General features: G+C 55.4%; 1 protein-coding gene across 3 annotated transcripts in view; it reads right to left on the bottom strand.

Moving 5' to 3' along the window:
* Positions 1-26804, bottom strand: part of ARHGEF18 (Rho/Rac guanine nucleotide exchange factor 18) — a 92492-nt gene continuing 65688 nt past the window's right edge. For all 3 annotated transcript variants that reach the window (XM_043911638.1, XM_043911637.1, XM_043911640.1), the window contains 19 exons: positions 21153-21291; positions 19295-19407; positions 19011-19151; positions 17112-17362; positions 16268-16393; positions 14202-14319; positions 13102-13350; positions 11570-11646; positions 10007-10185; positions 8940-9019; positions 6524-6706; positions 5338-5427; positions 4907-5028; positions 4248-4304; positions 4103-4150; positions 3499-3969; positions 2795-3128; positions 2036-2152; positions 1-1959 (listed from right to left, as the gene is read on the bottom strand). In XM_043911638.1, the coding sequence (XP_043767573.1) occupies positions 1805-1959; positions 2036-2152; positions 2795-3128; positions 3499-3969; positions 4103-4150; positions 4248-4304; positions 4907-5028; positions 5338-5427; positions 6524-6706; positions 8940-9019; positions 10007-10185; positions 11570-11646; positions 13102-13350; positions 14202-14319; positions 16268-16393; positions 17112-17362; positions 19011-19151; positions 19295-19407; positions 21153-21291 (3050 nt within the window). In that variant the 3' untranslated portion in view covers positions 1-1804. The remainder of the gene's footprint in view (positions 1960-2035; positions 2153-2794; positions 3129-3498; positions 3970-4102; positions 4151-4247; positions 4305-4906; positions 5029-5337; positions 5428-6523; positions 6707-8939; positions 9020-10006; positions 10186-11569; positions 11647-13101; positions 13351-14201; positions 14320-16267; positions 16394-17111; positions 17363-19010; positions 19152-19294; positions 19408-21152; positions 21292-26804) is intronic.

Genomic DNA, 26804 nt, shown 5'->3' with positions numbered 1-26804 from the left:
TCCCTTTAGACACATTTATTGCTAGAGTCAGGTCTTAAGTTCTAGAGCGGTTCAGACATAACCCCCAGTGAGGAAATGCTGCTATCATTGTAAAAAATGATCGTCGGGTTGACTAAGGTCATGGTCACAATTAACGAAGATGTGTACAGACCCCACGGAAGTAGGAATGTTTGCTCAACTCCTAACTTTACAAACGAGACTGGGCTGTACCCGGGAGTGACCTCGGGGTCCTGGTGGGACGGGCCCATGGTGCTGCCCCACTTCAGGCACCACCTGAAGCCTCCTTGGCTGATTCCCACCACGTGGCCTTGAACTTATCCCTGCAGGAATCCCCTGGGTGGGTGAGAGAGGATCCCGTGCGTGGGGGCACGGGGCCCAGTAATGTCCTCTTCACGACAGGACAGGAATGTAGTCAGCTTTTCTAAAGTGCTCCGATGCATCTCAGGACCAAACACAGTGATTACAGATGTGGCATGGGCTACCGTCGGACATGTCCCGGGGGAGGGGGGCCGCTGCTCCTCTGGAGAGCTCCAGGGCTGTGTCAGTACCTTGTCACCGTGGGCTATGGTGCCCAGGCTCCTGCTCCGCCCCAGACCCTGTCTTCCCACCAGTGCTTGGCGGGATACTGTCTTCTGCAGGGGAGTCTGGGGTGCAGGAAAAGCCTGGAATGCTCCCTGGCCCCGAGCCTGCACTTGGCCAGAGCTGGAATGTGGGTGTGACCCACTGTCACTCCAGGACTGCTTATGGATGCGCCGCACCACCCCAACACCTGCGGCTGCACCGTGAGGCTGCACTGGTGGTCCTCGCCCTCCTCTGGGGGAGCTGATGACAACCTGCGACAGCTCACGGGATGTGAGGTGCCTGTGAGGCGGCGGTCTGTGCACTCGCTGGCAGCAGTAACCGCCCAGGCCACACTGGTCCCTTCCAAGCTCTGCTCCCACTGCTCTGTGTCACCCCAGTATCTGCCCATCCATTGGGGACACCAGCTGGGGGCCACCTCATGGGGAAGGAGGACTCTACTCGGGGCTGGGACCCTCAGGCATGCGCCAGCCCTGGTGGAAGCCCTGGGCTTGGCTTGCCAGGCGTTGAGTCTGAGAGGCGCTTTGGGAAAGCACCAACTTCGACAAGAGTGGGTTTTAAAAACCTCCACCAGATTAAAATGAGCTGTGGTCTGTCCCCGCCGGTCAGCCCCTTTCAGGACGAGCTTCCGAACCTACAGGACATACCGGGCATGCCATCGGCCAAGCCCCTCAGCCACCCTGCCTGCCCTGTGGCCCTCTGTCCTGGGTGAACCATGGGCCACCCCTGGGTGGGCTCACATCCTGGCCTAGAAGTTCACCATGAACCCACTGAGGTCTCTGCTTTAGAAGTCAATTCGGCCCGATTCTGTGGACAGAGCCAACTCCACCGGGCCCCTGCTGGTGTCCTTGTGGCTCGCTCCAGGATCTCCCGGTGGCCCTGGTCACTACCTTGGAAAGACAGCGCGGAGTGGGACTCTCCTCTGCTGGAATGGGGCGCTATGATGGCAGATGGCAGCTCCGTGGGTTAGCTTTGCTTCAACCTTCCATTACAAACTTTCCTTTTCATGTTAAAAAAAAAGGTTTACAAAGTAGCCCAGGCACCACTGCTAATCCTTCAGAGTGAGCAGCCTCAAGACAGCAGGCCAGCCCTGCCTGCCCCATCCTGGCAGATGTCAGAGGAGGCCTGCCTGGGAAGCGGAGAGGGTGGGCCTGGGGGTGGGGTGGGGCCACAGAGCATGAAGAGTGGGCAGTGCAGGGAGGGGTCTGCACCCGAGCCATGCCCCCTAGAAGAAGATGACGTCTTCCTTGCCGGTTTCTTCCTTGTCGAGTGGTGTGGAGGATGGGGCCCCGGGTTGGAAGAATGACCCTCGGGCCTTGAGGGGAAGGTTTTCGGTGGGGACGTCGGCTGGGCCTGGGGTCGGGGCTGGGAGGCTGGGGTCTGGAAGAGAGACGGGGTGGTGGGTGTCAGCATCAGCCAGGCACCGTGGGTGCCAGGGGGTAGCGGGCTGGCTCACCTTGGGGGGGCGTGGAGCTGGGCAGGACGGGACTCAGTGAGCGGCGGTTCCGAGAGGTGTTCTCTTCTTTGCCCATGAGCTTGTTGAGAAGCAGCGGCTGCCTCAGGTCAAACGAGGCTGAAAGAGGGTGGAAGATACTGGGGTTTGCAGTCTCGCTCCCAGCGCCGGAGCACCCAGACCTCGGCCCAGGGCCTTGCCCCACTCTTGGCCCACACTTCCTCCAGTGCTGGTTCCCAGGGAGGGACGCTGCTCAGACAACAGGCCCCGAATTCACCAACAAAACCCAGAGCAGACACCCCTGGTGAACCAGAGGGGGCCCCTGGACTCATTCAATCTTCGGACAACAGGCCCTGTGATGCTGCAGCCCAGGGGTCCTGGGACCCGGGCCCTGTTCCCCAGGAGGGTCCCAGGGCCTTCCTACTGGGGAACACTGGCGCGGGGGCGAGGACTCAGTGGGGAGTAGCAGCGTCAGTCACTGGCGGACTTCCCGCCCCTGCACAAGGGTTTCCGAGGCCCATTTCTGAATCACCAAGGTGCTCCCTTGTGTCTGATCCCAGTGTGAGGGCCGAGGTGGGAACAGGAACTGAGCTCTCGTCTCTGGGGGTGGCGAGGTGGTTGTGTGTGTGTGTCTGTGTGTGCAGGCAGGCCTCAGCTCCACCACCAGCTGGGGTTTCCTGCTGGTGTCTGGGCCAGAGGTAAGGGGCCAGGCGGGCACCAGGCGAGGGGAGGGCAGGGGGGTGCCAGGAAGCCCCCGCTCACCCGAGCTGTCCCGGCGCTGGGAGCCCCGGCTCCTGCCTCCCTTGTCCTTCCCGCCTTTGGTGGAGGCCGCCAACTTGGTGGGGATCTGCTGTTGCACAGCTGCCTGCCTCTGGATCTGGTTGGTGGCACTCAGCAGCTGGATGGGCACGTCGCTCTTGGCCGGCCGACTCTCGGCCGGGGCGCTGTCCCTGCGGGCCACCTCGGGGCGCTCAGCGTACTCGGACCCCGCACTGGACACCAGCGAGTTGGGTCGGGGCCCCGGTGCTTTGGTCAGGGTCATGGATCCTTCCAGCCCGTTCCCATTGAAGCTGGGAGCGTGGCTTAGAGGCGGGGTCTGAAAAAGCCACAGAAGACACATCCCAACGCCGCTGTTCCTGCTGGAAGCCCTTCTTGGGGTACCAAGGAGAGGCCGCGCCCCGCGGATCAGCACGGTGCCATGCACCAGCCCCGCCCACCCTTCGCAGGCTCCAGGGTGGGGGTGGGGTTTTTGGAGGCTGGATGGACCTGGCATGCCCGCCCACCTCCCAGGCCAGGCGTGGCTTAACTGAAGCCTCTTAGCTCGGAGGGTCCCATCTGGGCATAGAGCCTGGTGCAGGCCTGATGGAGTCAACATTCCTCCCTTGTCCCGAAAACGCAGGCACGCCCCCACCCACGCACGTGCACACTCAGGCGCTCAGGCACAGGCACCTTAGGCCGGCGCTCACCTCCACCAGTGCCTCCGGCGGCAGCGCCCCGGGCGCTGTGTTCTGCTTCTTGAGCCGGCGCAGCACCTCCAGGCGCTCGCGCTCCCGCTCCACGGCCCGCTGGGCCTCGCGCAGCCGCTCCAGGTCGTGCTGGTAGGCCTGGCGCTGGCGCTCCAGCTCCTCGCGCTCCTGGTTCAGCCGCTCCTGCAGCCGCAGCAACTCACTCTCGCGCTGCTGCAGCCGCGCGGAGGCCTGGTCCAGCTCCCGGCGCTGCCGCTCCCGCTCCCGCTCCCAGCGCTGCTGCTCCAGCCGCAGCTGGCCCTGCAGCTTCTGCACGCCCGCCAGCTCCTCCCGCTGCTTCTCGAAGTTGCGCTGCCGCTCCTGCTCCAGCAGCAGGTTCCCGCGCGTCGACTGCAGCCGGAACTGCTTCTCACGCTCCTGGATGGCTGCTTTCTGAATCTCCACGTAGCTGTCCTGCTGGGTGATGACCACCTGGGGGAGGGGAGGGGAGGGGAGGGGAGGGGACGGCCAGCTTTAGGAAGAGCCCAGCCGTCCCCTAGACCCCAGCCTCAACCTGAAGGAGGAGGGCACATGTGGCCCGCTGTGCTCCCCAAAGGCCCTGTACCTGGAGGCTGAGGAGCAGCTGGGACAGCGTCTGGATCCGCTGGACGAGCTGCGGAGAGAGGGACAGGGCCACTGGGCGCTGCAGGAAGCCCCGCTGGGTCCCAGGGAGTGGGTGTGGGGACGTGGACACACAAGCCTTCACTTACCTCCAACTCCAGGACTGCAGGTGGCGGGGGGCCGGGCTCTGCACCTGGTGACTCTGCCTGGGGAGACAACATCAATGCAGAGAGCTTTTAAAGACCAATCTGACTCGAGTGGGACCCACTCATTATTGATAAGACATCCCCTTAGCATGAGACCGGCCCCCCCATTGCTCATCTGACTTGTCAGCCTTGGTGTCTGGAGAATTGGCAAAGTGTGGTTCCTGGGAGGTAGGAGGGTGCGGGGTTGTGGGCCCATCATGTGCGAGGCTCTGAGGAGCCCAGTGCTTGGCAAGGGTGGGCCTTCGGAGCCATAGAGAGGGAACAGCCAGTGACGTCACATCCATGGAAGGTGGACACCTGTGTAGACTGACAGCTGGTGGTCCCCGCCTAGTACCTCTCACCTATTGATGAGGCCATGCCCTGAGCCGGTCCCCTCCCCTGCCTCCCTCGTGTGCGCCTCCCACCCCGCCCTTCCTGGAACTGCAGGAGGGACCCGCATGTCCATTTGCACATTAACTATCAGTCACTGCCGAGTGGGGTAGCACTGGCTGCTGTTTGCCCCAGACAAACCAAGCACAGGCTGTTCGGTCTCAGGATAATTACAGGGACATGGGCCGACTCCGTACTGAGCTCAGGCACATCCCAAGGAGGCAACGCACTACCTTCGAGGCTTCCTCGGGGGCCCCTTGGGTGTCTCCAGGCCTCGAGTCCAGGCTGCTCACCAGGCCCTGCCAGTCTTGGGGGCTGAGGTCACTGCTGCACATGTTCTTCTGAAGACTGCCGTCTGAAACCCCAAGCCAGGCGTGTGAGATGCCTCGGATCCCACCTGCCCTGCTCCCGGCCCTACCCCATCCTCTGGCCGGGTAGGGAACCTGGGCCGCAGAAACCAGCAGCAGGAACTGGCCTGGATGCTGCTGCCAGAACATGACTGACAAGCACCAGCAAGTTCCAGAAAGCTGACCCTGGTGTTTACAGAAGGTTGAGGGAAGCAGCAGAGAGATGCTGAAGAGCAAATGCCCAGATGCCATGGAAAGGCATGCCCTCCCGTGGTCGCCCAGCTCCAGGGTCCCCAGAAGGTGGCAGCACCATTTACCCTTGCCTGGGCTGCCAGCACTGCCCCTGTCTTCTGCCTGGCCGTAGGCGTTGCCCAGCCGCCTGCAGATGAAACTCTGGATGTCCTCGACTGTGGAAGGAAGGGGACGGAGGGGCACCGAGTCAGCCTATGGCTCCGCCCTGGCATTCAGAGCCAAGTTCAGGGACCCAGGCAGAGGCCTCACAGGGTGTCGGTTACCCCCCTAGCCTGTGCACCCCCCGCATGGGTGTTGCACCTAGGACATGACAATCTACAGGAGAGGTGGGATCTCAGGGGACCATGGGGTGCGAGGTGGGGGGCCCTGGGCCGGGGAGGGAACTCAGCATGGCCACTACCTGTGTGCTGACGGTCACACAGACGGTCAGGAGACATGGGAGGTGGCCTCGAGGGGAGGGGGCAGGGGTGGTCACACAAGGTGCTTGAGGACACACAGGCTGGCCAGGTGAGGAGGTGGGGAGAGTCTAGGCTGAGGCACGAGACATGAGGGGGTCTCAGGGCCCAGGAACAGTGGTGACTAGAGACATGTCGGCTTGGCTGGAGGGAGCAAGACTGAGAGTCCACGTGGGACCCTTCCCGCCTGTTCTCTTCACTCTGATGGAAAGTTTTGGAGGGCAGGGCTGTGTCTGTCTTGCCAGCTAATGAAAGAATAGCCCTGGCTGTGCTGTCAGATTGAACAAGCACTGGCCATCCTGCCCAGCAAACCCCCTGGCCTGGCACAGGACTCAGCAGCCTCATGGAAGATGCTAGGGGCTCCACAAGGGCCTTGATAGCTCCGGGAAGCAGGCCGCTTATCGGCCAGCACCATCCCTCGGCTACGGGGACCAGGAGCCCCTAAAATGACCCACCAAACTTGTATGTGTGCCTTTTTCTGGGGAGAGCATCAGTGATCCACTCATCAGAAAGAAGAGGAACCATCTCAGTCAATTTGAGATCCCCCGTGCCCAGCACGGGGCCTGGAGCGCAGCAGGCACTGGGAGTGTTTACTGAGTGAATGTGAGACGGTGCTTTGAGTCTGCAGCGAGGGGCTGGCACCCGACTGTCCAGGGACCTTCCAGCTCTAACAGAACAGAAGCGGGCAGAAGCACGTGGGGATGGGGTGGCTTGTAGGCCACATGGGGCTGTGTGCCTGGCCTGGGGTCTCCTGGGAGACCTCACGAAGGATGGGGGTGGGCTGGTGGCTACTCACTCTCACTCATGGCTGACTTGAGAATCAGCTCGCCCTGCAGGTTCTCGGGAGGGTCCCCTCCCCGGAAGAGGAGCCGAGACAGGGCGAGGTCCTCAAGCCCGCTCATCTCGGCCATCTCCAGGTAGATCTGCTGCTTCTCACTCAGGCTCTGGGCGATCTGCTGGTCTTTCCTGTTCAGTCGTTCTGCAAAGCAGCCACGAGGCGGTGGTCAGCCTCCTCTGGGGTGGTTTCCCCCCAGGAGCCGGCTGTCGTGATGCCTCGCTGGGCCGGGCGGGCCTCCGGTGTTCCCGCTGACCCTCTTCCTGTCCTGAACCACTCCCTTCATCTCCCAAGAGGCAGGCAAGGGTGTGGCCCTGTCTTCTGCTTGCTTTCCTCGATTATAAAAAGATCAAATGTGGTGGGAGTGTGGGGGAGGGCCACAGCAGACTAAATTTATTAGTTTGGGACAAACCGAGAGCCTTTAAAGACTTAGTTTTCTAATCTTGAACGCCTTCTTACAAGTCTCAGGGCTTTATACTTTTAAAATTTTTATTTCTGGCCACATTTCACAGAATGTGGGACCTTAGTTCCCTGAGTCCCCTGCAACGGAAGCATGGAGTCCTAACTACTGAACCACCAGGGAAGTCCCTATAACTTTTTTAGCTGCTGTGACTATGACTTATTTTAGTAGACTTTCTCACTGGTGACTGCTAGTATAAATATATATATACACCTATTTAGCTAAGTTACTGAGCTCTCTTACCATTTCCAATAGTTTTCCAGTTGATTCTATCGGATTTCCTAGGCAGATAATCCTGTCACCTGCAAAAAATAATTCTGCCACCTCCCTTCCAGTTGTGATTTTTTTTTTCCCATTTTCTTTTTGGCTGTGCAGAATGGCTTGTGGAAACTTAGTTCCCCGACCAGGGATTGAACCTGTGCCTTTGGCAGTGAAAGTGTGGAGTCCTAACCACTGGACCACAAGGGAATTCCTGCAACTATGATCTCTTACTTCTGAGTCTTCCCATTATTACCCTGGTTGGAAAGTCCAGGGTGGAGATACTAATGGTGGTGATGGTGGCGGTGGGGGCCCTGTCTCGATCCTAGCTTTGATGGGAGGGTCCTTGACCTTCCGGTGTGAAGGACGAGATTGGCTTTTGGTCCAAGATGGGAAAGAAGAGCTCAGTGAAGAAGAGCTATTTCTAATTCATCATGACTCTTGTCAGGAATGGGTGACAATGAGACATTCCTGGATGACTCTGAGGTGTTTGTGGAGATGTGTCTGGGCAAGGCCTGTACTTTATTACCCTTTGGCAGGAATACAAGACGGGATGAGGATGGGGTGAAATGAGCACTATGTTAGCATGATACTTTCGGGGTCAAGGGGATTTCCCTTTTCTTTTGAATAATTTTATTCCTGAATACCCTCAAACGTGCATCTTTCCCCACACAGAGAAATAAAATATGCACTACCTAATTTTAGGTGCTTACTGCTTCAATGTTATCTAAGTAGAATATAAAGATTGTGTAAGCAAGGGAGAAGAGGGGAGTTGACTGAGATCACAAAGTACGTGGACTTATTCTTGGTAATGACCTTGCTGAATTGCACAGGAAGCTGTGAAAACTGGGGAGGAGAATAAGAATGATGTGGTCCAGCTATAAGATGGAATATTATTCAGCTTTAAAAAAGGAAAGAGTCTGTTGCACGGATGAACCTTGAAAACATCATGCAGTGAGATAAACCCGTCACAAAGGGACAAATGTCCCCATTGATACGAGGTGTCTGGAATAGCTAAATTCACAGACAGACAGTAGGACAGAGGTTCCCAGGGTCTAGAGGTGGAGAAAGAATGGGAGTGATGGCTAATGGGGATGGGGTTTCTTTCTGGGGTGATGAAAACAGCCTGAAACTGCCGGGACAGTTGCACCACCTTCTGATATAGACTAAAGGCCACTGCATGGCATACTGTGAATGGGTGACCTGTGTGGTATGTGAAATACAGTTCGATAACATAGCTAAAAAAATATCCAGATGAAAGAGGAAGCCGGTGTGACTGGTTGCAAAACCAGGATGGCCTGAGTCCACTCGACTTCAGGAGGAGGCTGTGGGAGTCCCACCTCTCACAGGGACCCGGAGGGTCTGGCGCACTTGAAGTGGGATACCACGTCGAGTCCTTTCCTGAGCGAGGACCCCAGGAGGAGTCCCAGAGTCCCCCCCATCCCTTTCCCACATGCTCCCTGGAAGGTCACTGCCCCAGGGCACGGGCCATCCCACAGTTCAAGTCCTGGATGTGTGGGCAGGGATCCGCTCCATGGCCAGCCCGCATGGGACAGAAGGGAAGGGCCACCCTGGGCCCAGGAGGGCTCCCGGGGCTGTGTCGCTGGGTGAGGGCTGCGTCATGGGTGCGGAGGTTGGACTGACTCCCTCCCCCCTCACCTTGGAAGTCCCTCAGCCTCACAGCACGGGTCTTTTCCTCTTCGGCCTCGCTGAAGGGCCCTTCCTCCTCATCTGGGCAGCTGCAGGGAGAGAGGACGGATGGGTGAGTGCACCCCAGGGACTGGCTGCCTCTGAGCTGGCAGAGGTCTGCCTGGACAAGCCACTGCAAAAAGCATCTCTGATGTGCTAAGAGATGTAGCTTGTTAATGGTCAACCTTGAAGGGGAGATACAGCCATCAGCATGCATCCAGTCTCCAAGTGTTGGGAAACAACCGGCCACAGGTTTTAAATACCTGGATACTATTTGGGGCAATTCATTCCCTGGGGACCTCCCACATATGGGAGGATGCCAGCCCAGCAAAGCTGAAGCTGAGTACCGAGGGGAGGCTGAGCAGACTAAGGGAAGTTTCTGCGCGTAGAGAGGGAGCAGGCTGGGTGTGGGGACTGGACCCCCATCCCCATCTGTGGACCATGAGCCAGGCATCACACGGAGCCACAGGGCTGGGGTCTGTGGCTGGAGGAGGAGGGACAGCACCACCCCCCACCCCCGTGGGAGGGGAACAGCCCACCAATACAGAAGATTAGAGCTGCCAGCCCTGCAACCCTGTCCCAGAGACATGCATTGTTAGTCACGTCAGAAGGAGCCCAATGGTCCTGTCTGTCTGCCCTCAGATGAGGGGATGACAGAGCACTGAGGTGGAGTGAGGGGGAGGGGAAAAGCCCAGAGGTCTCCCGCCTGCCTGTGACCCCAGCACCCTCACAGGCACTTCTAGGCCTCTGCCGATTTGCCAGCCGCTGAAGCCAAGGGCTTCCCTAGTGGCTCGGTGGTAAAGAACCCGCCTGCCAATGCAGGAGATGGGGGTTCGATCCCTGGGTCGGGAGGATGCCCTGGAGAAGGAAATGGCAACCCACTCCAGTATTCTTGCCTGGGAAATCCCACGGACAGAGGAGCCTGGTGGGCTGCAGCCCAGGGGCTGCAAAGAGTCGGACACGATGGAGTGACTGAGCAACGACAACACGGCCGAGGGAGCAGCCGTGGGGGCGGGGAGGCCCACCCGGCCCCTCACCTCTCCACGGCCCTCCGGATGTGGGCCATCCAGGTGTTCCTGTCTTCCTTTGAGCTGGTGTAGATCTCGTACATCTCGGGCCCGTGCAGGGAGGCGCTGATCAGAAACATGGCTTTCTCCTCGTTGGCCACCTCCCTCACAATGAGCTTTTGCAGCGAGATGACGGGGCGCTTGGAGTCCTGCACGGGTGGGAGGGGGACAGGAGGGTGACCCTGTACCTGCTGCTGCCCCCCAGAGGTGGAACCGCGAGCTGGAGGGCAAGGGGGCGGGGGTGGGGGCGTGCACCCCGCTTATCCTCTAATTCAAGGCAGAAAGGTTCTGCCATCTAGGGGGAAAAAGGCACTATGGTGATGATATCCTCACATCCTTTTTCATGTGTCTGTTCAATGTGCTTAAAAGATGTTTTATAATCGCTAATGCATGTACGCTGTACAAAACTCAGCAATACAAGAGCTGGTGGTCTATAGTAATAAACACATCTTCCTCCCAAACCTGTGTCCCAAACAACCAGAGCCAAGCAGTATTCCCAATCTCTGGGCGTCCCCCAAGAGGCAGTGCTCTGACCAACCAGTAAAAGGTACGCTTTTAACTGGCTGTTATGGGCTGAATTGGTCTCCAGCCGCCACTGACCCTAGCTAAATCCATATGCTGAGGTCCTAACCTCAGAAAACATGATGGTATATGGAGACAGGCTGCAGCCCAGGGGGTTGCAAAGAGTCGGACAGGACTGAGTGAGCAACAACACGGCCGAGGGAGCAGCCGTGGGCGGCAGGAAGGCCCATGTGCTTCAAGGGGTGATTAAGTTGCAGTGAGGGCTGAGGGGGTGGCCCTGACCCAAGCAGGACTGCTCTCAGAGAGCAGAGGTGGTGATCAGGATCCAGGCAGACAGGAGCAGCAGACGTGGTGTCACCCTCGTAGGCCCCACGGCACACATGGGGCTTGCTGGGGTCAGGGTGAGACCATTTTCAAGGGTGTGACAGTGTGACCCACTTCTGGAAACTTCTTGAGAAGCCAGTTTAAGTCTCTGGGAAAGGGACAAGACTCCAGAATTCAGTGATAAAGTCCCCCTTCCTCTCCAGGGGAACTCAGCCATGGGTATCCACGGGTCACCCAGGCGAGCGGGGGAGGAGGCCAAGTCCCTGGTGGATGAGGGCCAGGTGGGGTGGATGGACCCCAGACTGACTCCGAGTCCTCCCCAGCGGGAAGCTCCTGCAGTGTGGCTGTTCGAGGACTAGTGGGCCATGGGGCCAACGCAGCCATAGCTCACAGGATGGCGGCTGCCTGAGCCGCATCCTCAGGGGTGACCGGGCATCACTGGCATGACCCTGAGGCCCCCTCAGGCCACTGCATGGGACCCTGGTTTTGGCAAAGTCTGCTCCTGCCTTGCTGGCACCTTCTGGCCCTGGGAGGTCCCGGGACAACGGGGTAACATGTGGGTGTGCTCTTCTAGCCCCATGCTCTTGGGCCACCCCCGGCCAGCACTGAGGTAGCCCCTGGCTTCTCCCGCCCCTCAGCCGCCTCCATGCAGGCAGGTTTCAAGCAGTGAAGGGACAGGACACGTACCACGGATGCAAAGACGTACTTCTGATCCTTTTCTTGGAGCAGCAGAAGCACGTCTGTCAACAGGACCGCAAGGACGTCTAAGGGGAGGGCACGAGAGGAGACGTCTTTCAGGGTCCCCGTGGCCGTGTGGATCCCGCCAGGCAGACAGAAGCCCAGGTGGCCTCGGCCCTGTGGCGCTAAGTCGGTGCCATGATGCTTCTGCAGGAGCCTGATGTCGGGGGTGTTCCGGCTTCGACCTGACCCCCGCCTCCCCGCTCCTGGCTTCAACATTTAACAGTGAACCCCCGGACCCTCGCATCCTGCCTCCTGCTGCAGCCACACTCTCATCCCCAGAAGCCCAAGCTTCATGGTGGTAGCAGGTTTGGAGTCCTGTCCCTGTGGGGACATCGTGAGGTGACTGCCTGGCAGAGCTGGTACACAGGGGTGCGAATCCTAAGCTGTGTCTCCAACAGCGGCACTAGCGCTGTGGGAAATGAAGACACCGCCTCCTCGGGGAGCTTGCTCAGGACTCCCCACCCCAGTTAGATACCCTCCCCACAGAATCCTCCTGCACTGAAGCCTGTGGGGTTCCTCTGCAGCACGTACTGAGCTTTTCACTGCTTGCCTGTTTACTTCTCTCTGTCTGCCCACTGACCTGAGCCCCACGGGGGTATGGCCTCAGCCACCTGCCTTGGTGCTGGGCACAGAGGGGGTCTCAGCTGTAAACCGTATCTTCTCACTGCTCACCTGCTCACATGGAGAACAGACACTTCCTGTCATCTGGCCACCTGTGACACTTCCCCAGAGATCTTTAAAGATGCTGAGGCCAAAGGATAGGTGATGGTTGTTTCCAGAGGCTCATGGAAAGGACAGGACACTCAGGGATGAGCCCTGAGTGAGCTCTGGTTTGGAACTGCACAGCAGATCTCGAAAGGAGGGCTTGGAGCTCAACCTAAGCAGCGGGGTGGGGGGGGTGGGCCACCCAGGTCGCATCCTCTACCCCCACTGGGGCCTGCTACTGTTGTTCAGAACTCTGAGGCCTCTGCTGAATCAGGCAGTCATGATACGCTGGGTTTCTCTTCAGGAGTCGGTGACCCGCTGCACCCCCTTCACCTGGTGGCCCTTGCTGTGTGCACCATACTGTCTCCATCACTGACAGAGGGCGCCCCACAGCCGCCTCCACCTCGCTCCCGCTCTGATTCTGAGCTCGTCCCAACTTGGTATGTAACCTCCCTTTCGCTGTGAAGTGGTGGCTGTGTCAGCTGGTACCTACCACTTCAAAATGGTGCCACGGAGCCAAGATAGTGCCCACCACTCGAAGATAACACCCACCACTCCAATGCAGTAACAATGATCTAAGGTGGCACCCATCACTCCAAGATGGTGCCCACCACTCCAAGATGACACCCACCACTCCAAGATGGTGCCACTGATCCAAGATGGCGTCCACTACTCTAATATGGTACCACCAACCCAGGATGACATCCACCAGCCCAAGACGGTGCCGAGCGCCCCGTGGTGGTGCCGCGGGAGCGGCGGGGGCGGGGCTTTACCTTTCAGGCGCCCGGAGGCGGTCTTCCAGCACAGCGTGCCCTCCAGGTGGAGCTGCCTCTGCAGCATGTCCTCCTTGCGGAAGGTCAGCCCATTTTTGAGCTTGCTGGAGGACTTGAGGTCCATCTTTCCCGCGATCTCCCTGAGGCGCTGGCCCTTCTCGCACTCGCTGACCCTGGCGTCCACGTGTGAGATGATGTCTTTGATGAGGTTCAGGGCCTGGGTCAGGTCTCTGTGGTCCTCGGAGCCAGCTACCACACATAGCAGAGTTAGCGCTTTCCTTGGTCTGCGTCCACAAACATGATGGAGGCAGGCGGGCTATGGCGTCGAGGAGGTGTCTCCCGAGGCCATGGCTCAGAGCGGCCTCGAGAATCACCTCCTAGCTCAAATCTCCTGAGAGGTAAACGCTTCTCCTAAGTAAAGGTAATAACAGCCCAGTGCCTGGCTGTCACCAAGATAGAGTGTTTGTCCAATGTAGAAGCTGAGGCGCAAGTCAAGCGATTACAACGGCCCTGCACAGCCCTGCTGGCCGCTCCTGGGTAACCAGCCTCCCCCTGCCCTCCAGCTCTCCATAAAAGACTCCCATCACTGTCCCCCCACCATCACCAAGGGCTGGTTCCTCTCACTCCAAGGGCAGCGGCACTCCTGCATCCTCCCACTGCCCAAATTCCCTGGAGAAAATGAGGGAGGTGTGGTCAGCACTGCCCTGGCCTCCGGGAACCCTGGGCTGGGCTACACGCTCATCTTCTCTGCCCTCCATGGCACCACGCATGTGACACAGAGGTCCCCCAGGAGTGACCTTAGCCAGAGCACACTGACTCTTCAATACTGACTGGGGGCTGCTCCAGTCGAGACTGAGCAGGAACTGAAGGGGGGATGCAGGCAGGGGAGACCAAACACCCTGTTTCTCAAGCTGGAAATCCCAGCCCCCAGGAGGGTAGATTCTGCAAGACGGGAGCTCAATTAATGATCACTAAGCCCAGCTGAATCCAGGACAGATTGCAGAGTAGACTGTCTAATCCACCATTAGGACAGGGGGCGGGGAGACCGAGACCCTCCTCCCCACCCAACATGGACAGGCAAGGCAGGAGGGCTGGCATACCTTCTGTATTCTGGATAATTCGCTCCACCAGCACGGGGTACTTGGTGATGCGCTGGGTGACCAGGAGGATACACTCATGCACAGCGAGCCGCCTCACGATGGAGAAGCTGCCGATTCTCTGTGAAATGGAGAGGACAAAGCCATGCCGTGTGGGCCAAATCGTTCCCAGTGGGACACGGGGGGCTGGGCACCCTTTCCTTTATCAGTTCACGGGGACCTTTTCTTTGTTGCTTCACCAGGCAGCTGAAAGCAGGGACCGGGATTCCCTGGTGGTCCAGTGGTCGAGAGTCCACCTCGCAATGCAGGGGACGCCGGTTTGAACCCTGGTCCGGGAAGATGCCACATGCCGTGGAGCAACTGAGGCCACGTGCTGTGACCACGAAAGCCCGTGCGCCCTAGAGCCTGTGCTTCTCAAGAAGAAGCTACTGCAGTGAGAAGCCCATGCACCACAATGAAGAGTAGCTCCCATTTGCCACAACTAGAGAAAGCCAGCATGCAGCAATGAAGACCCAGCAGAGCCAGAAATAACTAACCAAATAAAAAATCAAAAAAGAAAGCAAGCAGTGCCTGCTGTTTACAGAAAGGCCAAGAAGCCAGAGGTTGACTCACTCGCTGTAAAATGCAGGGCTCTGCAAAAGCCATGAGGAAGAAACCAGCTGGTGAGGATTTTGGGGATCGCCGGAGAGCTGTCCACATGCACACATGCACGTGTGCAGACCCTAACACTGCTGATGGCTATGGAGGCCTTCTGATGCAGCTGGGCCTGCGGTCCCTGCAGCAGCTCCCTGGGGCTGCTGGTGCATGCCTCTGGCTAACAGCCCAAGGAGGCGATCATCTGAAGCCATACTTTCTTTTTTTTGGCTGAATTGTGCAGCTTGTAGAATCTTAGTTCCTCAATCAGGGGTTGAATCCGGGTCCACAGCAGTGAAGGTGGCAAGTCCTAACCACTGGACCACCAGGGAAACCCCTGAAGCCACTTCTTGGTGGGGGCCGAGGGCAGCTTACCGTGCTTCCTTCTGCTTGTCTGTCTCCACTGCTCTGGTTTGTGTTTTAGGAAGGCCAGGAACCATCGGATTTTTGACTGTGCCATGGTGGCATGTGGGACCTTAATTCCCCTGACTAGGATCAAATCTGCGCCCCCTGCATCGGAAGCGTGGAGTCTTAACCACTGGACTGCCGGGGAGGTCCTGGGCACCAGTTCATAAGAGGAGGGGAGGGGACAGACACCTGAGACTTGGCTCTGTTCCCTTCTGTCTCGTGGGAAACCCCCACCTGCGAGGGGCTTCTGGTTCAGGATGCCAGGCGGCCTGGCCCCGCGCTCATCACCAGATGAATTCAGACCACTAGACGACCCTCTCCCTGTCCCATCGGTCTGCTGCTGGGACAATGGAGTGAAATTTAATGACTCTCCGCCCTTCACTCTAGACCGCTATTTACTGGGTGTCACTTTGGGGCACAGGCTGCAGGCGTGGAGCTGTTTTGGGGCACAGTGTGCCGGTACCTCTGCAGGGCACACACTGACTGCGCCCCATGGCCTTGGCCCAGGAGCACCTCCCAGGATGCGGCAGGCAGGGGTCTTGGCTCCCGGGCCCTGAGCACCCACATGCTGTCAGGCAGAAGACAGGTGTGGGTCATTCCATGGGCTGATGGGGACGGGTGGGGAGCAGATGGGCGGAGGACAGAGAGAGGCAAAGGCTTACAGGCCTTGTGTCTGCTAGAACATCTGAGGCAGGGGAGGTGGCTCTGGAGGGGCAGGGTGGCCCCGTGTGATGACACTCGTGTCCCCTCGACAGTCTGAGGGACGGTGGTCACCCACTGAGTGGCATCTCAGGGGCCACTCTGCTGTGGTGGAAACAAACACCACGCCTGCTATGCTTTACACCCGCGGATTTTCCAGAGCTTTCATGGCCGTGTCCTGAATGACTTTGTGGTTAAAAATGAGGCAGAACCTGGAAAATCACTGTTTTATAACAAGTCATTTATAAAGTTCTCCAAATGCCTACAGTTTTATGTGAAAAACAAAAACAAAAAAACGTTTTTAGTATAAAGAAATAATTTTTTTTTACCTTGATCAAGTTTTGAAATTTCTTGTTTTGCTGCAGCAGCAACTTGTAGTGACTGACAGCGTCGTTGTGACCGCTACAAAAGATGCTGTATTTTTCTTTCATCCTCTCCCCATTTTCACCTGAAAACTGAAGAGAGGTGTGGACATGTTACTAGGGGAAACACGGAAACCGCCGGGGAACGTCTTCACCTCGTTCGCCTGACTCTGCTAAACCACAGATTGACCTGACTTGGGGTTTCACTCTCTTGTTTGGCTCGCTGGCCCCAAACAAAATGCTTCGGCACATGGCGACTCATTAACAGGGCACCAAAAGGGCAAAGGAGAAAACTTTTGCATGTCACACAGGCACTTGTAAAACACCCTGAAATCCGACCAGGAAGAATACATTTGAGCGAGAGAATATCAGAAAAAATTCAGAGGTGAAAAGGGTCTTCTTTTCATGACAGGGTCGTCTTCTCCTTAGGTGACTCGCATGCTCCGGGTGCTTTGAGGGCAGATGAGGGGTCTTGGGTCCCCTCTGTCAATCTTGGGCTTGGCCCAGAAGTCCACTCAAAAGTCAGTTTGGGGTCAATGGCCTTGCCATCCATGGCAGTGGTTCAAACACCACGCAGGTGTCAAGACCAAAAAAAAGTAAAAACTGGCCAACCAACCAACCAACCAACCAAACGAAAGCACAGCATATACACCGGACGGTGTCTCGACAAGCACGCTGGCTGTTCAGGCCTCTGTGTTTCTGAGCTGGTGGCGGCGTGGGCAGCTGTGAGAGGCCAGGACCACTGTTCTCGGGGGCTGGGCGCTCAGCAAACAGGACAGAGCAGGGTGGGGGTGGGTCTGGCCATACCCACCTGCTGAACCAGGAGGTCCCCGATCTTCTGGATGACGTAGTTGCAGGCACTGCCCTCCTCCAGCGACTCCAGGCGGCGCTCCTTCAGCCGACACAGGAAGTGGCCGTGCATCTCCAGCAGGTCGTCCGCGCCTGGGAACAGGCGGCTGACGGCCTTGGGGCTGAATTGCAGCTCCTCCCGCAGGGCCCGGGAGTAGACCTTGAGCATGATCTTGAGCGTCCGCACATGGTGGGCCTCTGTCTGCATCAGCTCTGCGGGGACGGGGATGCAGGAATTAGTGGTGCAGGTGGACACCCTGGCTAAGCCCTCCCTTGTCTCACCATGGGCCAGTCTGGCCTCTCAGGTTTCCTCGAAGCCCTCATCGTGGAGGTTGGACCTCCCAGGGGCCAGGCCTCCCGTCCTCCCTGGCCCAGCACTGCCCAGGGCCCAGCTTAGGGAGGTTGACAGACACCAGGAAAGAGAGGACCGGATGTGTGCCCAGACCTCAATTTCACAGGAGGGTTTTCTGTCTGTTGTCAACTGAAGATGTTTTCAGGCTGTTTGAAACAAGACTGTTCTGCTGGACATCCCTCCCTGGGATGTGAAACTCACACGCTGGTGCTGTGTCAGACACCCACCCCAGACTGTAACTGATGGGAAAAGCGAAGCTCAAGGGAGGATTTTTAATTCACGTTAAAAGCAAAGAAAGATGAGATTTTGTGATGAAGGCTTTCTGTTGTTTAACTCAAGGTCTTGAAGCTGTCAGAGGTGGGACAGAAGTCAACAGGACACATGTACGTACAGCTGATTCCTGATGCTGTTGACCGGAAACTCTCACCATGTTGTTCATCGGCTATTGCTGTTGTTTAGTCACTAAGCTGTGTCTCTTTTGTGACCCCATGGACTGGAGCCCTGCTTCTCTGTCTATGAGATTTCCCAGGCAAGAATACTGGAGTGGGTAGCCAGCCATTTTCTTCTCCAGGGGATCTTTCCAACCCAGGGATCAAACCCGTGTCTCCTGCTTGGCAAGCAGACTCTTAACCACTGAACCACCAGAAAAGCCCGCTAACCAGCTACACTCCAACATAAAATAAAAGGGAACCCCCTAACAGCATCGGCCCATTCCAGGGCTGCCAGCCATGGGGCTGGAAGGACTCTGTGCTGTCCAGCAGTGGAGACAGCAAGGCAAAGAGCTGTCCAGATGGAAGCGGTGGACTGGCCCCCCCACTGGCCCTGTCTGCAGGACCCCTGGCTGGCCTGGCTCTCCTCCCTGCCCACACCCCCACTTGCTCTGGCCCTGGCAGGGAGCTGAGTGTGTAAAACGCGGAAGGAGTTGAGTGTCCACTGCTTAGTGGACACCACTGAGCAGCAGGGAGGGAGGCCTGGAGGGACCTGCGGGGAGCACCAGCCCAGGTTTGGGCAGTGTCTGGGAGCTATGGTTTCCATGGTGACCATGACAGCCAGTCTCAGGAGAGTGGCTGCTCACGGCCAGCTTCTCTGATGGTTACTGGGAAGGGGTGCCCACCTGGGAGCCGGTGTTACGGTCACATTCAGATGGACAGGCCTGCCTTCAGAGCCCCTGTTGCGGCTCTGTCCGGGCCTGTCTGCGGTCACCTGACTGGGGACGGCTGGGATGGGCTCGGGTGGTCTTCTCCCTCGGGGTCACCACCACGGTGGGGATGACTCAGGGCTGGGCACTGGGCCATTCCCGTCCCCGGGGACTGATTCTCACAAAGTCTTGCCCGGCCGCCTCACCCCTAGCCCGGCAGGCCCAGCTTCCCGGGGCGGGGGAGGGGGGAGCAAGTGGAGGGGCCACGTGGTCTCAGCGAGGGTCAACAGTGGAGCCCCAGCTCCCCAGTGTAATCAATTAAAAACAAACTAGAAAAGAAGAAGAAAGAGAAGGGGCGCAGGCCTCCTTACCATAGAGCACATCCTGCCTTTTCACCACCTCCCTCTTCTGTTTCTTCACATACTCGGGGTCCACAGAGCGGCTCCAGGACTCAGCCTCGAACTCACGGGCGTCCGCTTCGATCTCACTCTTCAGCGAGGCAGTGTAGGGGTCTGAGGGAAGGACAGGAGGCTGCTGCTCGGGGGCTGGGGCCTGCCTGGCTCAGGGGCTACCCGCCGCCCTCACCCCCTGGACGCCTGCATGTGGGTCTCGATGCCTCCCAGTGACACCCGGGAAAGGATCGGGGCGACCGTACCGTCTATGAAGATGGGCTCAGTGCTAGAAAATGTAAGAAAAAGAGGTTCCTCGGCCACCTGCTTGAGCTTCGGAAACAATGTGTCAGTTTCATCCATTTCTCCTGTTAGTGGTCTAAACAGACATAAAACCAACTTTAAAAAAGCTGAAGCACACACAGAAACACACACTCATACAAACACACAGTCTATAAGAGCAAATCAGGCTGTTATTTGATTTGATTAGATACTATTTGAGAACTTTCTGGATGTCAATATAAACCTTAACTCTGTCACAAATCTTTTTTTTTTTTTTCTTCTTCCTTTTTCTGGCTGTGCTGCATGGTTTGTGGGATCTTAGTTTCCTGACCAGGGACTGAACCTGTACCCCCTGCCATGGAAGCACCCAGTCGTAATCACTGGACCACCAGGGAAGTCCTTGTCACAGATCATTTTTGAAAATTAGGACACTACCTGTGAATGTGACATGATGAGTTCTTCCATCAAACTAACTTTTTTTTTTTGGAGGGGGAGGGTATGGTTGATGTACAATATCATGTAAGTTATGGGAGTATAACATAGTGATTCACAATTTTTTTGACTCAACTTTTAAAGGTTATATTCCATTTTCGTTATTATAAAATATTGGCTCTATCTCCTGTGCTGTACAATACATCCCCGTAGCTTATCTATTTTGTACGTAGTAGTTTGTGCCTCTTAATTTCTTGCCCCTATCTTGCCTCTCCCCGCTTCTCTCTCCCCACTGGCAACCATTAGTTTGTTCTCTGTATCTGCACCAAAACTAATTTGATGTTCAAGTACATTCTATGAAAAAGTGAGTGAAAGTGTTAGTCACTCAGCCGTGTCTGATTCTTTGCGACCCCTCGGACTGTAGCCGCCAGGCTCCTCTGTCCATTGGATTCTCCAGGCAAGAATACTGGAGTGGGCTGCCATTCCCTTCTCCAGGGGATCTTCCTGACCCAGGGATCAAACCCCAGTCTCCTGCACTGCAGATTCTCTACCATCTGAGCATCAGGGAAGCCACCCAAGCACATTCTAAGGGTATACTAATTAAATGCTTCCTTTCCTAGCCACTGGCGCCCTCTGGAATCCCCAGAATTCTTTCCGGCCAGAGCAGGGTGGACACAGCTTCATTCCTAGTCCAGACTGGAGGGAGAATCTTTTCTAGGGGAAAGAAGATTAGCTTCTTGCCCCACTGACTCATGCAGCAACATTTTTTTTTTTAACATGAGGTTTTCTACTTGAACACTGCTGAATGCAACACTTCGAGAACCATCTCGAAGCCCTAGGAAAATCAGTCTAAAGCATAAATAATAGGATACAGACTCCGCAGCGACCTCAGCAGACTTCCTGCCTGATCTGCAGGACAGAAAGGAGCCCTGTCCAAGGGTCCTTCAAGAGCAGGAAGCAAACTGGCTCCAAATGGCTGGGGAGCCCAGAACACACCTCTTTTCCCTTCCCTTTTGAACTTTATTTTGTATCGGCGTATGGTCGATTAACAGTGTCGTGATAGTTTCAGGTGTACAGTGAAGGGATTCAGTCATACACACACATGTATCCATTCTCCCCAAACCCCCCTCCCATCCAGGCTGCCACATAACACTGAGCAGAGTCCCCTGTGCTATACCGTAGGTCTTGGTTGGTTATCCATTTAAAATATAACAGTGCAGAACACACCGTTTTTGAAGAAGGAGGAGGAGTGAATCTCCGAGGTAGGTGTTAACGGGAATCTTGCCTTTTGGTGGGGTGGTCCTGCCGAGGGTCTCCTTCTGGAGAGGCTGTCCGAGGGGTCCCTGAGGAAGCCCCCCCCACCTCCCTCCCTTCGCCAGTCCCTGGTGGCAGAGGGGGGACCCCACTCACCCAAGTCTTGTCCCGGTTCCCGCTGGGCTGGGTGCTGGCTGTGGACCCCCCTTCTGCGAGACCGTCATGCCGACATTCCTGGTCGGGCGCGGGCTGCCATCGGACAGGAGGGTGGCCCTCGGGTGCTCCTTTAGGGATGCTGCGACGGAGGCAAAGACAGAGTGGGTGCTGAGGAAGTGGGCGGGGTAGCGCAGGTGGCCCGTCGGGAGGCCCTGCTCCGACTGAGGCCGCAGCGCCGACAGGATCTTGGAGGTCAGCAGCTCATTGTCCAGGAAGATGCTCTCGCTCCACTTCCTGGGGAGAGAGCCGTAGAAGGAGAGCTCAGGGCGGCTGCGGGGCGCGCCCTCCCTGTCGCCGCTCTTGGAATGCCCGTTCCCCATGGTCACGCTCTGGGCGCTGAGACCCGGCTGCTCTGTGCTGTTTTTATACCCCGAAGGAGGGGGGGGATGCTTCTAGAAATGGAAAGCTGGTTCTCTTACTGTATTGGCTGAAGCCGCGGGTCTGGAGGGCAGGAAGTGGGTCCCCACTGTGACCGTTCAGTGTGGAAATCGCACAGGATTTTCTCCTTGGGTAAAACACCACCAACATGGCAACTCCCCCGCTCCAGGCCCTTTCTGTCTTGGTGGGGAGAGGGGGCAGGTAGCAAGGACCAGCTTATATCCGCCACGGACTAGGGAGCTTGTACCGACATCACACACGCCATTGTAATTAATCTGAGACCAGCTGTCAGGGTGATTCTGAGATGTGGAGACCACGGGGTCTCTGATGTTCGTATCACTAACAGAATCTGAGGCTCTGATCCTATAGTAGAAGGTGATCGGAAACCAACTGAACACACGACAGGGGCCCAGCAGGGCTGTCTGTGCTCATTAGCTCGTTAATTTCAGAGTTGGGATGTTACTGTTGATAGCAACTTATCCCCCCCAATCCTGCCACAGATCATAAACTTGAATGTGTTCTACTCATATGTGAATTCATTCAATCCTCTCCATAAGTGTCAAAGTAGGCACACTTATCTTCACCTTGATAAAAAAGGACACTGACAATTAAGAAGTCCAATGTCCAGTGCCACTTATATTTGATACATGACAGTCCATGATAAACTCACAAGACGACCTGATTCAAATCTACAATTTTTTCACACTTGCTACTAGCAATGCCTTGTATGTTACTTTAAGGTCACAATCTATGGGCGAGTACTGATCTATTATAACTATACTTGAAGTTCATGATTATACTGGATTTTGGACACACACACCCCCAAACACAATCAATACACAGACAAAAATAAAGAACAAAAACAAACAACAACAAAACCAGAAATCTAAAAAAAAAAACAAACCCAGAAATCTAGCAACAGACTCCATGTCGAGCGGAAAGGATGTTGAACACAAGTAAGAAACCGAGAGAAACCTGAAATTAAAATAATTTCAAATTATTTAAAAAAATGTTGATGCTAGAATTAATGTTTAAAAAGTGTGAATGTAATTTTTGCCTTCTTTAATTTAAAGGTATGTATTGAAGGACTTCTCTGGTGATCCAGTGGTTAAGAATCCACCTGCCAATGCAGGGGACAGGGGTTCGATTCCTGGTCCGGAAAGATCCCACATGCCATGGGGCAACTAACCCTGTGCACACAAGTACCGAGCCACTGCTCTAGGGCCTGCAAGCCACAGCTACTGAGCCCGCGCGCTGTAGCTCCTGAAGCTGCGTGCCTACAGCCTGCGCTCCGGGACAAGAGAAGGCCCCACAGTAAGAGCTAGAGCACCGACACTGGAGAGTAGACCCCCCCACCCCGCCCCCGCCCCCGCCTGCTGCAGCTAGACAAAAGCCTAAGCAGCAGCAAAGACCCAGCACAGCCAAAGATAAAAACATGTACAGGAAAAGAGAAAAAGCGCTGAACATCTGGATGCACTGTTCCCACTGATCCCTCCCCCACCCATGGAAAGATGCAGCTCTTAGAAAACCAGGCTGTCATTAATTAGGCTGATTTTTTGCCTCCTCTTTTTTGACAAATCCACCATGTAAGTCAAGCCTACTTGGCTAATTTATCTATTCTTAGGGTAAAAGCCACATTTAAAAGCTTTGCTCTAAGACAAACAGCAGCCTTGAAAAGAAATCTGACCAGTGGCACTCCAGATCTGGCTCCTGGGTCCCCAACGCACCCCCTCCCCGGCTCCTGGTTTCTCTACATCACTCGAGGAAAGTAGTTGGGATTCTGGTTCTGAGCAGCATGGAGACTGGGTGGTGCTGTGTGCTCGGTGATCTCAGACATCCTGATGTGGAGATTGTAAATGGCTAACGGTGTCTGTTATTGCGGTAGACCCAGGTGACCAAGCTGTTGCTCATATACCAACACCTGTTTGGCAAAGGTGAAAATCGTAAACCGAGGACTCCACAGTCCCTGGCAAGCGATTCCTGGCTTTCTATAGCCGGTGAACTCCACCCCTGCAATTATGATCTATCTGGACATACAGACGGGACAAATGCAGAGACGAAGCCTTCGCCCAGTGTCCTGGTGTGGCTGGTAGGTTGTTCCTGTGACCCAAGGTCCTGCCTGAAGTCGGATGGATTCTGCTGTAATCGAACAGCCCACAGAAGAAAAGGTAACCAGGAACACCCTCGAAGAATCACCGCTTCCAGAGAATTTTTAGAAAATGATGGATGACACTAAGTCTACAGTAAGTGGAATCAGAGCCTCCTTGGGCTGGTGGGAAGACACTCTGAGGTTCTTGCATCTTACAGTCTTGCTTTAGGGATCCCAGGTACCCCCAGACTCTCAAAAGGGGAGAAGGGACAAAATTCCAGGTAACACAATGATGAGCTGGCCCCCTCAACGTATGGCACGATTTATTCATTTACTCTCATTACTGTCTCCCTGGTAGGAGGGAGGAAGGGTCTCTCACAAAATAGGCACCGAGAAATCACTGTTTCACAGGATTTTACTCAGCCAGAAAAAGAAATGAAATTCCAACATTTGCTGCAATGTGGACAAAATGTGAGGACATGATGCTCAGCGAAGTAAGTCAGACACGAAAGGACAAAGACGGTCAGATTCCTCTTCTCAGAGGTCCCAAGAGGAGTCAGACTCCCAGAGACAGAATGCAGGATGGGGTGGGTGGGTTCCCGGGATGGGGGAGGGGAATGAGGAATCTTGCTTAAAACGGACAGAGTTTCAATTGGGGAAAACGAAGAGCATTTTGGAGATGGATGTTGGTGATGGTTGCCTGACACTGTGAATGTACTTAATGCCGCTGGACTGTATTCTTCAAAATGGTTAGGCTGGAGCCTTACTCACTGGACCACTAGTGAACTCCTAAGTGACTCACATTTTTCACCTCAACTATCTCTGCACGTGATTGTGAACACCCCACAAGTACTGATTCGAGGGTTACATATACATTTTAGCCAGCAGGTGAATTTGCAAACACAGAATCCAAGAATAATGTCGTCCGTCCACACAGTGGAATACGAGGTACTCAGCCAAAGAAGGAATGAGAGGTTGAAACATGCTCCGATGTGGATGGACCTGGGAAAAACCCTGCTGAGTGAAAGAGGTCAGGCACACAAGACCTCTCAGTGCAGGATCCCACCTCTAGAAAACATGCAGCATAAGTCCATCCCCAAAGGCAGAAAGCAGATTAACAGGTGCCTAGGACTGGGGGCTTCCCTGGTGGCTCAGATGGTAAAGAATCCACCTACAATGAGGGAGACCTGGGTTCGACCCCTGAGTTGGGAAGATCCCCTGGAGGAGGGCATGGCCACCCACTCCAGTATTCTTGCCTGGAAAATCCCACAGACAGAGGAGCCTGGTGTGTTAAAAGTCCATAGGATTAAAAAGAGTCGAACACGACTGAAGCGCCTAAGCACACCAACAGGACTGGGGGAGATTGGAGGGTGACAGCTCATGGGTGTGGGGTTTCTTCTGGGCGTTCTAAACTTCACTGCAGAAAAAAAAAAAGAGAGCGGGGGAATGCCCTGATGGTCCAGTGGTTAGGAATTGCTGCTTTCACTGTCGTGGGTCTGGGGTTTGATCTCTGGTTGGGGAACTAAGATCCTGAAGCCACGTGGTGTGGCCAAACACTTTTTAATTAAAAAAATTTTTAATTCAATAAAATTGATTGCGGTGACTCTGAGAACATTAAAAGCCACTGCACTGCACAGTGAAATTGCTGGACTGTATGTTATGTGCATTGCAACTTGGTTAACAGGTAAACTAGAGGAAGGGCCATCTTTCTGCAGGAGGAGAGGGAGCCGAGGGATCTGCAGGCTTGACACCCACTGTGAGTGACTCTTGCTGTCCCTGGCTCTGAGACAGCCAGGAATCTGTATTTACACTGCCATTGTGTTCTCCTACACCAGCTCAGCCAAGGTGGGGCAGAGGAGCAGTGGCCGGGCGCTGGGATCTGGGCGGAGCTATCTCCACTGCCACCCGGGAGCTTAATTAGCACCCTCTGCCTGCCGCTGAGAGGTGCCATCGACCGCTGTGCTCCTGGCCCGCTGCGGCGACCCGTCCACCATGGAGGGGACCCAGAGGAGAGGGAGGGACAATGAAGAGAAGTGAACGGTGAAAATGGAAAAAGTTCTTGGCCCGCAGGAAAAAACACACCCTGCTCTGAGCCACAAACACAGACAGCAGTCCGTTCTCAGGAATTTTTTTTTTTTCAAACCTGGAATCGAGAAAAATAGTGTAGATGATCTTATTTGCAAAGCAGAAATAGACACAGACATAGAGAACAGATGGATGGATATCAAAGGGGAAAGGGGTGAGACGGGATGAACTGGAAGCTTTGGATTAACATATATACACTGCTGACAGTAGGTATAGAACAGCTAACTGATGAGGACCTACTATGCAGCCAGGGAACTCTACTCAATGCTCTGTGGTTACCTAAATGGGGAGGAAATCCAAAAAAGAGGGGGATATATATAAACATACAGCCGAGTCACTGTGCAGTACAGCAGAAACTGACACATTGTAAGGCAACTACACTCCAAAGAAAAGTAATAATAACAATAAAAAAAAGATGCTACCCTGGGTTGGGCTTCCAGCTGGGACAGCCTCAGACAGACTGGTCATACAGGTATATATCCTAAGCCTGGTGACTCAGATGGTAAAGATTCTGCCTGTAAATGCAGGAAACACAAAAGACAAGGGTTTGATCCCTGGGTCGGGAAGTTCCCTTGGAGGAGGGCATGGCAACCCACTCCACGGGGCTGCAGAAGTGACTTAGCACCCACACACCCTGGGTTATGAATCATATCCCTCCTCATGTTCTTCAATGAATAAAAGCAAATAATGCAATCACTTTAAAAAATGTCCTCGCTGCCAAAACACCACAACAAAAACCCGTGTTTTGTCTTGGTTTCTTAAAGAGTGATCTCTGAGCAAATCAGGCAATGAAGCTGGTATGAGGGCTGTAGTGATCCCGCCTTGAGATGTCACTTGGATGACAGACTCCATGCTGTGCAGTTCAGGTGAAAAGGGGCTAATTTCTATCGCACTCAGGCTCCCGAGTGACCTGCTGTCTATAAATCCCCCGATACACCAGCAGGACCCCATCAGCCCCCAGGGGAATCGTAAGGACCCACAAAGAAAGTCTATGAATATGACTTAATAGTTACAGACCTGTTGAAAGTCATTTTTCAAGG

Source organism: Cervus elaphus, chromosome 9 (assembly GCF_910594005.1).
Source record: "Cervus elaphus chromosome 9, mCerEla1.1, whole genome shotgun sequence".
NCBI lineage: Eukaryota > Metazoa > Chordata > Mammalia > Artiodactyla > Cervidae > Cervus > Cervus elaphus.
This window is presented reverse-complemented; position numbering and strand designations above follow the sequence as displayed.